This window comes from Dermacentor albipictus, chromosome 2, assembly GCF_038994185.2.
Source record: "Dermacentor albipictus isolate Rhodes 1998 colony chromosome 2, USDA_Dalb.pri_finalv2, whole genome shotgun sequence".
Classification (NCBI taxonomy): domain Eukaryota; kingdom Metazoa; phylum Arthropoda; class Arachnida; order Ixodida; family Ixodidae; genus Dermacentor; species Dermacentor albipictus.
Window position 1 is genome coordinate 65,946,187 of NC_091822.1, and position 13,971 is coordinate 65,960,157.

At 45.7% G+C, this 13,971-nt stretch overlaps 2 protein-coding genes across 2 annotated transcripts in view; both read left to right on the forward strand.

Annotated features, from left to right (window-relative positions):
• LOC135903264 (E3 ubiquitin-protein ligase MARCHF2-like) overlaps positions 1-13,971 on the forward strand; it is a 185,902-nt gene that overhangs the window by 151,597 nt on the left and 20,334 nt on the right. The window lies entirely within an intron of this gene.
• LOC135903265 (uncharacterized) lies at positions 1,441-12,225 on the forward strand. The gene is made up of 3 exons (XM_065433680.2): positions 1,441-1,841; positions 9,064-9,180; positions 12,013-12,225. Exons 1-3 carry the CDS (start codon positions 1,757-1,759, stop codon positions 12,210-12,212), a joined length of 402 nt encoding a protein of 133 aa, XP_065289752.1. The 5' UTR covers positions 1,441-1,756; the 3' UTR covers positions 12,213-12,225.

Consider the following 13,971-nt stretch of genomic DNA (forward strand, 5'->3'; position numbering starts at 1 on the left):
TGCGGAAGATGGCGAAGCTCCTGTAGCGGGCAGTCTTTAGTATTGTACAAGCAGTTTCGCGCGGGCGCTTAAGCATGGGCACAACAGGCAGCCTACTGATGTAGAAAAAACTGAACCAAGGGCCATGAACCATTTTTGGAGTTTCCTTTTTTCTGGACACTCTAGCTTTGACGTTGAAGGAAGTATGAGTGGATATTGAATCTTCGTGTGCCCGTAGAAAAAGTGATCATGACACGATAGCGTGCTGGGGCAAAGTCTTCAAGAAGTATGCTACTAAGAAGGCCGTGTATTGCGGGCACCAACGATTTACGCAAGTGTTTTCTCTCTTTCTCTGTCGATATTAACAGTTTCTTTGCCATCAGCTGGAGTCCCTGCATTACCTTTCTGAGGGTTCTTCCTGAGCACAGCGTGCCCCTCACGACAGCTCATGAAAATATGAGCCACGAAGAAAACTTTCTTTGAAGGTATACGTGCGTGCGGCGTGCCCGCGTGTTTTGCTAACGTCACTCAAGGACAAAGGCGCCAGTGGGATCAACTATACCCTCTAACAACAAATATCATAAGCAGCACTCAAGCTTACGACAGGTGGTCAGGCTTTCGTAAGGGCATCGTTTCTGCCGACACCATTCATCCCCTAGTTTGGCGGCGACAGCTTTATATATATGAACCTGTTTGCCTCCTTCCTAGTGGTCAAACAAAAGCAAAATTCAAAACATCTTGATTCACATAGTTCTTTTTTTTTTGTCTCTTCGAAACTTGTCCTGAACCATCCAACTTTTTTTTTTCTTTCAGGGGTTGTGTAGTGACAAGCTATCAAATGACGTTCTCCTGTCGACCGGTTGTCGCCCCACGAGCTATTGGGCCACACAAGTTATGACTCGCGTTTACATTAAAACAAGTCGTTTCGCATATCTTACCTGATCGGCCAGTACCATTGCTTCTTTTGCAACTCATGCCATACGCGGCTGCGGAAGCGGTATACTACGACATAATGCGGTTCAGAAGGGACGTTGTCGTCTGCGGCACACGTGATCTGTTACCTTCGTGACTAGCTGAATGCTAAGGCCACCGAGGACCATAACGCATGCACGCTTGCGAAGTTTTGTCTCTGCGTTCACTATCCATAGGAGTCAGAAGAAGGCGAACCGCTCACAAATCAAGCGGTCGTATGCAAATACGGGGATTCGCCTGGAGAGGCAGACGGCGCGGCAACGCCGTGAATCAAGGCGCACGCCTTCAAAAGGCACTCCTTCGCTCCCCCTCCCCTCCTTACCTCCCGTTTGAAGGCCGGAAATTGAAGATGACTGCGAAGACGGCTGACTCTGGGTCTGCCCAGATCTTCTGCATTCTATTCCAAGTTGCGATACTCTCCACACTCCCACTGTCAGAAGTCGGCAGTCTGATTGGCCCTGAAATCGTTACGTGAGCTACTGGCGAGACACATGAAGCAGAAAAGTAAACCAGCGACTGCCTCAAATGTTAATGTCTCAAAGAGAAGTTGTGGTGTCTCTTTTCAAGCATAGATGGCGCAAACGTCTGCTACAACACGAAGGTTTGTCCGAGAATGCAACCAGCATTTTGTGAGCAGTACCTTCGCCACAGCTGCGTGCTCAGAACGCTGGATCTACATGGCTATCTCCATCTCCATGAGGTAGAGCTGTCGCGGTGTCGCACGCTACACTTACCCTCGGAAGCTACCGCGTCGAGAGTTCAAGAAACGGTTCGGAGTTGACTTGAGCGTGACTGCACCGTAGTAATGATGAGCCAGACATCCCTGCTGGTAGCCATCATGCTGGTCGCCTCTGCTGCCGGCATTGAGACCGGAAACAAGACAGTAATTCGTGAGTCGGTGAATTTTTCCTTCGACGTCTGTGTTTCTTGGCGCTATGAAGTAAAAATGAAAGCACCATTGTTACCTGGCATGCTTGGACGGTTTTAAATGTTCGTGCCACTGTACTACAAAATTGGTGCAGAGACCATCATATATATCTTCATATGACAGCATTTGACTCTTGGTGTCCCAAATAGCATGGAACTTTGTACGTGCTCATTGCTGTGGCCCCTGTTGCGAAAATTTCGCAACATTTTGTTGCGGAATTCGGGTGCTCTATAATTTATTCACAGCCTATGAGGGCGAATAGCAGATGGCGCATTATAAAGTATGACACACACCTTGCAAAATTGAAATTTTGAACAACTCTCGCGAATGAGTTATCAAGTGCACTGCCGGTAGTTGTGATTGGTATTACATGTTAAACGACCAAATCCAATCTCTTGGCCTTCTTCTTCGGGCGGTCGACCTTGCCAATCGCCTGTGGAGGCCTCTTTCCTCCTCTTCTTATATTCCTCTCACCGCTCAGCTGTGCAGTGCCGTTGAGATGTCCTCTCACCGAGAGACAATTACGGCGCTGCCCTTACTCTTCAACTTTCGTCCTATAAAAGTTATACACAACATAATCCTGCGTCCAGGAAATGAAGGTTACAATTGTTTCCGGGTTTAGATATACGAAAGTCCACTTAAAACTACCGCGAAAACTGGCCTGCAAAGTTTATATATCTCATGTGATTACGGTACGTGATCGCCTCATGGCATTCCTAACAAAACTGGTGCGCCGTCTTGGATCATCGTGACCGTCATCGCTTCCGATAAGTGTAGTGGCACAGCCGAGAGACCATACACAGATGGCCAGATTCCAGGAAACTATTGGGAATAGCAAGTAAATGCTGTTGCATTTAAAGACAGACGCGTGCCAATAAATAAATGCCACATCTATAATTCAATGTTTGCGTATGGAAGGAGTGCGAATTCGAGTCTACAAGAAAAAAGGTGTGGCGGCGTTGGGTGCACACGGCGTGTTTACGCCAATATTGTGCATCATGCATGTACACGAGCACATGGTCATCCACAGCACTTCATTTAAGTTATATATCTGGCATTCATGGACTTATAAAGCTCCCAGACTATCGTTTCTTCAGTATATAGAACCTCAAACTTAATACATGAGTAGTTTATTATATATTACGTGCTAACTACGCGAACGCTGCTGACGCTCGTGGTTTATACACTTTGCGTGAACATTCTAGTGAACAAGCTGTAAGAAGAAAAAAACACAAAAATGAATAGCTTTTTATTTTTGTGATTGGTGTAGGTTTACTTTAGAAATTTGAAGACAATCATATCTGAAGACAGCTCTGGCCAGGTTTATTTTTCTAGACCACTTGGAAACGTTCCCTCATCAAATTTTGGACTCAGTACTTCACATTCAGAAGCGGGAGTCTCTACACAAAGACAGAACCTTCTTGTGATGCAGACTATTGTGGATGAAAAAGTCTTTTTATTATCACTCTTGTTTTCGACAGCCCGGGCCAGGAGCGCAACGCAATTTTACCGAAGCGCAGCTAGCAGCAGCAACAGATGTCTAGATTCATGCTCTACACGCCATCAGCTAAATCCCGTGGTGGGTTCGTCTTTTTGGGATTGTGACTGACAAATTTCATCATGAATGTCCCGTAAAAAGAGCGATAAAATAGAAGTGGGTGGGCAGGTTAAATTTTTCTTTAAGCCCAACCCGATAAAAGCAACAGACAATGAAACCGAAGGAAAGTACATGGCAAATTACCTATCGTTTTAATTGAAATTTCGAAATAATGACTTGAGGAAGGAGGAAAATGGAAGAAATAACAAGCGTTCTATAAGAAGCAAAACAAACGGGAGCTGTCTTCGATAACGATTGTTTTCACTTTTCTGATCCTAACGTATGTCACAACCACGAAAATAAAAAAGGTAAAAGATAGGTTTGTTAAGTATGTGTTCGTTGACAGTATTTGTTCGCAAAAGAGTTGGGTTCACCAAGGAATATAAACCAGCTGGACAGGCAGCATCTGCGTTGTAAGCGCCGCGTTTTGTTAAAATTACTGGCACTGTAACATTAGAGGCATTGCATATATGTGCGAACCATTATTATCACCCAACATCTGCACTAACAACCGAGGCAGTCAACCAGGCTAAGATCCCCAGCTTCTTCTTCAAGTCAGCATCTATCTTGTGCGTTGAACGTCATCACATAGCGCCGTCTTCTTTTTCAGTGTAATGCAGAAGAAACGTTAAACTTTTGTCATATTTAAAACTAATTATGTGCTTCCCATACAGAGAACGATCTAGGGCAGTGTGCTGTATTTTAATTCAAGCAGATTTTCTAGGAATGACGGCAGCTGCATCCGAGTCGAAACTGACTTCATGGCTTCATTTTGTAGACCGGTGGACGCTTTCCTTCTTTGCCAAGCGACGACATTCATTTCATTGTTGATAAAAAATATAAAACAAACAATCAATCACAGGTTCATATTTCGGAACGAAGGTAGAGAACTTCATGGCATTAGGATACAGATCACCTAAAACAGCGACATGACTAGTCCTAACAGCCTAAGAGTGAAGCTGAGTGAAGAGAATTTATGGTAATTAGTTCTTATTGCTATCATTTGCGACATCCTTTTGCGTGGTAGCTTTCAGTCGAATGACGGAGTGCAAAAAAAAACACACATTTACCGTGCACGTTAAATGACCCCATATAGTCAAAATTATCCCGGTACCCCCGACAGTATAAGACACAACCCGTGTATTGCCCTCGAATGATAAAGCCCATAATTTCACTGCATGTCATTGTGATTTTCCTCGTCGCTGCTACTAGTATACGTAGTATTACTAGCTTCCCTAGTATTCTGAGCATAAAAGTTATGGGTACCTTGTCATGGCAAAGCCCTATCGCTTGCGCACAGAGCTGAAGCGTGGCTTACAGAGCAACTCCATTGATTTATTTCTAAGTGCGATCTGAACGAAATTTGTATCGCAAATTCTCCGCGGCACCTTGATCACGTGCTCCAAACGGCGGTACTTCGCACAGTGTACCTTTGGCGCAAATTAATCTTAAAGGCCGGCATGCCCAATTCCAATCATTGTCTTCGAACAAATGGCTCCGACTGGGCACCCAATGCTCGCCGCTTGTGATACCAGCACAACAGCGGAAGCACTAGTGCCGTCATCTTGACAGTTCAGTTTGAAAGGTGTGTGCCGGACTCTTGTTGTCAATGAGTGAAGACAGAATTATAGGCACGTGTCCTGGTTTTCGATAATAAACATTGTTGGAAGTTAGCGCTGCGTGTGTGGGCCGATGTGTCTTCTTTTGTCCTCTCGTTGATTCGCACTACCGTAAACCTATTCATGATGCATTACCAACAAGCCCACATTGCAACCTTCGTGAAAATGTGGAGATTCGTACATGCAAACGCTCTGGAATCGCAGATTGAGTGAGGCTTTCAAACGCACGGAAATACAAAAGCATTCCATTCATTTCTGTCAGTGTTGAACGGCCGTTCTAACTTTCGGGCCAACAAGCTTATTTTGAATGAGAAAAGGCACACTCTTCGTTTCCCAAACCTAGAAATTGGAGCCATGTGTTACTTCTCTTACTACGTTTTAGAAAGATTTTCAAGCATACGTCATTCAACTCATTTTTTACTACAACATTTGATGGCTTCAACCTATGAGGCATTGATTTTAGCTTCCCCCATTAATAGTATAGCAGTTTTCTTTGCGCATTTTGCTTTTCGTTGTTCCTCTATTTGATGTGTCACTGTAAGCAGAAAATTTTCACTATTAATTGCACTCTACCTCCTCACTGTGGCTGAACAATTGTAATAAGCGCGTTGGTTTCAGTATTCGGATTGACAAAAAAGTGGCCTCTCGTCTGCCCAGCGAAGCCCTGCGAAGCAATGGCTTGCACAATGTTTGCTGCCTTTCTGACCTCAAGAACGAACGCTACACGTCCGTTTTTTACCATAAAAATCGGCTACGCATATTCAGTACATAAGAGGTCGTTGTTTGCGAGCATATTGTAGTGCCTGTTTCGGCGTCTATGGTGCCTAGTTGAGGCTTTAATTAAGTGCTTGTTTTAGTTGCCTAACGCTCATATTGTTAGTGCCTAAAATACAGCCTTCTCGTCATAAGCGACTTACGTGATGGCGTAAAGGTTTTACTGTGACACCCGTAAAGGAATATGCACTTATTTTATCCCCTAGGTGGTTTGTTGGGCACGAAAACATTCATAATTCATATTATAGTTGAACACGTTTTACAGCGGAGCTGTAATGACGGCTAGGGTTCCGTGAAATTTTTAAGTGTTTAAGCAAAAACTATCATCATCACCAAATACTCGTGCCTCTGCTCGCGCGTTCGTCGTCGTCTTCCTCAACTGACTCCGTTGCCACTCATCATGCCAGCGTTCCCATATCGCCCGTCCCTTCAGTGCGATGATTTCGGTCTCAAACTCTTTGCCTCGATATATCGCGAAATGAAAACACGAATGTATAGCACGAATATGTATAACTAATGTATAACACGAATGAGCCCGAATGTTTAAAAATAAATGTGTGTGCCTAGCTTTCGTCACGATGACCACCGATCAAGACAATAAATGTGTTTATACTTTTGTTAAAAATTCTGTCACCACTTTGTCGTGTGCTACACAGCTTCGCTCGTCATTCTCTTTCACAGAGTGGAATGGCTCATTATTTTTGCTTTTCGTTTAGGCGTAGCTGCTATACAGCGCTCCTGTCGGAGACCCGTGTCCTGGGCTGACACTACCACGTGTAACAAGAAAAGCGGATCTCTGAGCAACCCTGTCCAGTTTCCTTTGTAGTTTGATGTTTTCTTCTTCATGTAAACGCATTTCTGAGATTTTATCAGGATTCTTACAACTAACTCTCAAGGCTTCACAGAAAAAAAGACAAATGCTGAAGAAGCAATTCCATTTCGCATATTGTCAAGAATCCTGGACCAAAAGATCGAAGAATAGGTGAGCAACAACCCTGCCGCTACGAGCTATGGATAGAAGAATGATACGTGTAACGTTAAGGGATAAGAAAAGAGCAGATTGGGTGAGGGAACAATCGCGAGTTAATGACATCATCATCATCATCAGCCTGGTTACGCCCACTGCAGGGCAAAGGCCTCTCCCATACGTCTCCAACTGCCCCAGTGGCCATGTGGCCATGTTGCCCCTGCAAATTTCTTAATCTCATCCTCCCACCTAACTTTCTCCCGCCCTCTGCTACGCTTCCCTTCCCTGGAATCCAGTCCGTAACCCTTAATGACCATCGGTTATCTTCCCTCCTCATTACATGTCCTGCCCATGCCTCCCGCCCCCCCCCCCATTTCTTTTTCTTGATTTCAACTAAGATATCATTAGCTCGCGTTTGATCCCTCAGCCAATCTGCTCTTTTCTTAACCCTTAACGTTACACCCATCATTGTTCTTTCCATAGCTCGTCGCGTCGTCCTCAGTTTAAGTAGAACCCTTTTCGTAAGCCTCCAGGTTTCTGCCCCGTACGTGAGTACTGATAAGACACAGCTATTATATACTTTTCTCTTGAGGGATAATGGCAACCTGCTGTTCATTATATGAGAATGTCTGCCAAACACCCCAGCCCATTCTTATTCTTCTGAATATTTCAATCTCATGATCCGGATCCGCAGTCACTACCTGTCCTAAGTAGATGTATTCCCTTACCACTTCCAGTGCCTCGCTACCTATCGTAAACTGCTGTTCTCTTCCGAGACTGTTAAACAACACTTTAGTTTTCTGTAGATTAATTTTTAGACCCACCCTTCGGCTTTGCCTCGCCAGGTCAGTGAGCATGCATCGCAGTTGGTCTCCTGAGTTACTAAGCAAGGCAATATCATCAGCGAATCGCAAGTTACTAAGGTATTCTCCATTAACTCTTATCCCCAATTCTTTCAATCCAGGTCTCTGAATACTTCCTGTAAACACGCTGTGAATGGCATTGGAGAAATCGTACCTCCCTGCCTGACGCCTTTCTTTATTGGGATTTTGTTGCTTTCTTTATGGAGGACTACGGTGGCTGTGGAGCCGCTATAGATATCTTTCAGTATTTTTACGTACGGCTCGTCTACACCCTGATTCCGCAATGCCTCCATGACTGCTGAGGTTTCGACTGAATCAAACGCTTTCTTGTAATCAATGAAAGGAATATATAAGGGTTGGTTATATTCCGCACATTTCTCTATCACCTGATTGATAGTGTGAATATGGTCTATTGTTGAGTAGCCTTTACGAAATCCTGCCTGGTCCTTTGGTTGACGGAAGTCTAAGGTCTTCCTGATTGTATTTGCAATTACCTTAGTAAATACTGAGTTAATGACATCTTAGTTGAAATCAAGAAATATAAATGGGTATGGGCAGGACATGTAATGAGGAGGGAAGATAACCGATGGTCATTAAGGGTTACGGACTGGATTCCAAGGGAAGGGAAGCGTAGCAGGGGACGGCAGAAAGTTAGGTGGGTGGATGTGATTAAGAAGTTTTCAGGGACGACATGGCCACAATTAGCACATGACCGGGGTACTTGGAGAAGTATGGGAGAGGCCTTTGCCCTGCTTTGGGCGTAACCAGGCTGATGATGAACCTTGCCGCGATTCGCATTTTTCATGAGCGAGTAGGTGCATTGGACGGGAAACTCAAGCATAGGTTTTCGTAGGCGCAATCCCGCTGTGAGGATTGAGCATACATAGAACTTCCACATTAATCGTTACACTTCGCCTCTTTTTTTTCTAAAAGTACGCTAGAAACGTAGTTTTTCAGAAGCGCTGTAGAGGAATTTTGAATGAGAATGCTAGAATTGGCCCTATAAAAAATACGTACCGGTTGACAAAAGCGTAGTCGCGAAGCTTGGGTCCGACGCACATATGAAAAATGCCACATGTCGCAGTCATCTTCGAAGACGAGCGCTAAGGGACGGGACCGAAAGAAAGGGAGGCAAAAAACAAGCCCGGCACTGACTCGCGAGTGAAACTTTTATTGAAGAAACATGCATATATTAAACCCTCCCGCATTTCATGACAGATAGCCTTACACAAAACCAGACCAAGTGCAAAAATATTTCACCTTTATATTAACACACACGCGCGCAGACACGGACACCATCCTCGTGATGTAGTATATTGGTTCCTGAGAGTTTGCTGAGATTACAACACATGATTATCGTGCAGGGTGCTTCTGGGGAAAGTGCAGCGTCATCTACGGCCCGTGGAAGAAGTGCATGCCGAATCAGCAGTGCGACGGGAGCGACCTTCGCTGCGAACGACAATGCATTCTGGAGCACACCGGTGAGGGGATTCTGGGCTGAAGCATCGATTCCTCCCCTTGACCAGTGTCCAGTTCTTCACGATAAGAAGAGCACCATTTCGTTAATTTAGGGGACATTGAAGAGAGGGAGTTAAGTGAGATAATTTTGGTGGATTAGGCTTCGGTGTAACCAAATGAGTCAGTCATAATTCATGTGGAGGTTTGGTAAACCAGTAACTTGAGGTGCGGGTGCTAGAAACAAAGACTACTGGTGACGTCCCCTGGAAGTTCAGGCGCCATCTTAACTAGATATATTGATTTACCTAAGGTAATTTGTTGTTCATGAATAGAATAAACATCCGTTCCAACCGAAATCATGCAAGGAAGGACATCATTTGAGTACTGCCGCCGCACGACACCGGCTGAAATGCGTGGAATTAAAGTGAAACGCCTGACGGCATGCTCACATCGCTGACCGTGGCCGCGGTTTGTCCACGAAATTCAATACGGACACTTTCGTTCTCATCTTTTATGCGAAAGCCTTATATGCTCCACGAAGCAAAACATCCGGCTTCTGGCGTTTGCATCCGATGGTATCAAGACCCACATGACCGAGTGATGACGTCACATCGCCGGCACGGGACCTTCTGTTGCTCGCACTCGGAAATCCCACGCTGGGCAGCCACGGCGTCGGACGTATCCCTCTCGCGAAATTGGATTAAGGTGGATTAAATTGTATTAGGGTGCATGAAGGTAAATTAAGGTGGTCTATAGCGTGGATTAAGGTGCATTAAACTGTATTCATGTAGATTAATGTAGTTGAATGTAGATTGAGGTGGATTAAAGTAGATTAAGGTGGAGTTTTAATTTAAGGCGATAGCCTAGACAAGTCCTAATGCTTTCGCATTAAAATCACGTAAGGATACTGAAGTGGCTGTCAGCTGCCTTTCTCTAACAAACAACTCTAACGATCGAGGTAGCGCAGGGACTGTCGCGTTGCACTGATGTGCACGAGGTCGTGCACTCGATCCCTTCCTATGCGGTTGTTGCGCTCCACTGAGTGCGAAATGCAAAAAAAAAGGAGAAGAACGCTCTTGAACCGTTCTTTGTATGCGCGTGAAAGAACCCCAGGTGGTCAGTGTTAATCTGGAATCTGACAGCTTCGGGACGTTAACACTCAAACTTTTTATATCATCAACTCTTTCTTAAAGGCGCGTGGAGTTTTGAATAAAAACCAGTAATAAAGCATCTAGAATTTCTACTTATAGCAGTGCCGGCTGCACGATCGTCCACGTTTTCAATTTGTAGCCAACCCTCCTTAGCCAACTCCCTACTGTCGAGATCTTCCGCAAAGCTTATCTAGTTGCGGTGCGAAACTTACCCTCGGTAGAAGTAACTAAGTGGATCCCAAATGTGAAATGTGAAAATGAAAAAGATAAGAAATAGAATAAAAAACGGACCCTGTGGGCCATATCGGGACGCAGCCGCACAGGGATGCGCGAAGCGTTTTGTGCGTGCTGCCGAAGGTGTATGCTCTTTAGGGTACAGAGATTAAGCCAACCAAACGCACAAGTTACATTTCATCCAGGTTACACGCCTAACTTTTGCTACAAGTTAGTGCATGTAACAATCGTGCTCGGTCCCTATTCGTAGTGGGTTCGTCTGTTTTGCAGAAGGTGTTTGTGCACCACGGTAAAAAAATATCGCCTCACGGTGCCAGACACTGCCCTGCGCCGCTCCAGCCCACCGCACTCGTAAATGGTTGCGGCTCTTGCATTTCCTATGGAGACGGACACGTTCCGCCGTTGACAAAGCGGCTGGACGTACCTCTGTCTTGCTCCCGAGTCTCATCACGCCATTTCTGTACGATACGTGTCGAACACAGGAGGGACATAGCTGAGCAAGCGTTAAATTTCTGCAACAAATTGCACACTTGTAGGCCTTGATAAACACCTGATAAGCACCAGTATACGTTTGATAAGGTATATCTACCATGATACAGGGAGCTCTCTCAAGTGCAACGATTCCTGCTGGTATCTATAAACGCATGGCCGAGCTACGCATCTCCGAACGTCGACCGAGAGGCGAAATTTAGCTCAGATTGAGCAATTCGTGGCGCGACAACCGCGCCATCTGTGCACGCGACACATGCATGGTCGAGCAACGGTTTTCTTCTTTTTTTTTCTCTGCACAGCACTACCAAAGTAAGGTGTTTCGGTAGCATGGTTGCAATAATTTAACCGATAATGGTCGTGATGCTGGCCGCCTCTCGTCGTGCTTGATGACATTTCACGTCAAAAAAGAAAACACTTTTTATGTGGGGTGGGGCGGGGGGGGGCAATTATTCACTTGAATATTGTGGGGCAGTTCTAACTTAGCGCATGCAACAGCCTAGCGTACGTAAGTCAGTTGCCTGTGCACTATGCGCATGAGTGGAACGTAGCCGCAACGTCACGCGTTCCATCCGTGGCCACTGATTTCTTGCTTCATGCAGATTTTTCGGGCGCCCTGCTCCCAGTGAAAATTTCAGAGCGTTTGCAAAGCGGCGGGCGGTAGGGTTGGTGATGCGAGACGTGCCGTTGACTCCGCAGTTCTTTCAAACATCTAACAGAGCTGCGCGAGATGGCGCATAGGAACACACCAAATCAGCACAAAAAACTTTTTCTGAGCTGACGACGTTCCGACGCATACGGAGCGAGCAACTAAACTGAACATACTTCCACACACAGCCCCATTGCACGTTGCGTACGAAACTGCGCACGTTAGACTAAAGCTATCTGTAAGTAAAAGTGCATGTTTATAAAATGTTACCGCGCTTAGAGTGCAATGTCGCCTGTAAAACTACGGGCGTCTTATTCATCCCTATGGCGCAGGTTGCCCGCCGAAGCACACACAGGGCTCGTGCCACAAGGATCTGTTCGTGTGGAAGTGCTCGCTGCACTATACTTGCCCTCAAGGAAGGGGCTCGGCCCGCTGCCTCAAGACTTGCCTAACACGCGATGCCCGCCGTCGCTACGGGCCCCATAAGAACTTCCTCAGCTACCTCCCCTTTGTCGGCGAGCTCTTCCAATAAAAAATCACGCAGAAACCCCTCCGGGAGTTCTCTTAGTATGCGTAAGCATTGCGCCACTTGCTCATCTCCACGCAGCTCGGCGTCATTATCAATGGTATGAAACTTGATCCGACCATATAAACCCTGATCAACCCTTATCGGTTGTTATCAACCTTATCGAACACGATCCGAGCCTTCTCAACACTTATCAGTCATTAACAACCTTATTGCAATTGATCCTATCTTTATCTGTCCTTAATTGTCCTTATGAACCTATCCGACTCCTATCGGTCCTTATCAGCTTTATTGGACTTGATTCGACCGTAATCACCCCTTATCGGTATTTATTTCCCTTGGCAGACTTGATCCGGTCATTATAAGCCTCGTCAACTCTTTCGCACCTTATCTATCCACGTCGAGCCATTATCAACCGTGATAAGACCCATCTAGCCCCTCATCACTCCTTATCATTCTATTGAACTCATTGACAGCTCATTGACAACCTCCAACGTTTTTCATTTCGAATTTATTCGTTTATACGTTAATTTATACCGATTCTTCTAACCTGACGGTCGGACTGACGGATGCACCGGTTTTCTCGTTGGGTCAGGACCTGCAATTAGGATGGATGGATGGATGGATGGATGGATGGATGGATGGATGGATGGATGGATGGATGGATGGATGGATGGATGGATGGATGGACGGATGGACGGATGGACGGATGGACGGATGGACGGATGGATGGATGGATGGATGGATGGATGGATGGATGGATGGATGGATGGATGGATGGATGGATGGATGGATGGATGGATGGATGGATGGATGGATGTTATGAGCGTCCCCTTTGGAACAGGGCGATGGGTTGCGCCACGAAGCTCTTGTTATTATTCTGCCTAATGGCTCACCTATGTTAAAAAGTGCAAAAAGAAAAAAAAGCCCCACGTGGAATTATAAGCAAATTTTCTGACCCCCTATTTGAACTTTGTTTTTGTATGTCTCCGTTTTTTGTCGTCTCCTTACTTCCGCCAATCTTTCAATCACCTCTTAATAATCTCCACTGCGGACATGTTTACTTTTCCCCTGCTCTCGCTGAGCCCATGGGCTTCAAGGAGGACAGAGATGCCTAAATCCACCGCTGAGTAGATGTCTTCGAATTCTAATGAAACATGCTCCATCGTTTCCCTAGCTTTACCGCAGCGAGCACATGCTTCATGTTCTTCTTATATGTCACTTTATAAGGGCGTGTTCTAAGGCATCCTGATCTCGCTTCGAAAATAATGAGCTTCCCTTTGAGTTATCGCAAATTATTTTTTTCCTGATTTCGTTTTTTCCTCTTAAGTAGTTATTCATAGCAGGTGTACTAAACTTCGTAAAGTAGCGACACTCTTCTCCTCCGCCTTCACTCCTCGTTCTTCCTCTCTTTCACGATACGTCCTCGGCCGTGGCGCCGCCTACACTGCTCGAGGGTAGCAACGGTGCCAACATACGCTGCTCACCCCTCAGTAGACGCTTCTAGAGCAAAAATGGCGCTGATGCACAGCGCGAGGGCCCACGTGATGCTATTAGGCCAATAGCGACGCGGCGTCGGCCTCGGCCAGAGCGCGCGAGGAGGAGGCGGCATTCTCCAAACCGTGGCACTACTTTACGAAGTTTAAGGGCTTTTAGGTGTATTTTTCGAACAGCGCCTCTAGCGACCATCACTGCAAACGTGCGCGATTTCTATTGGAGAGCGCCATTTTTCGCGAATAATTAATCATAGAAGCCATCTTTCAAA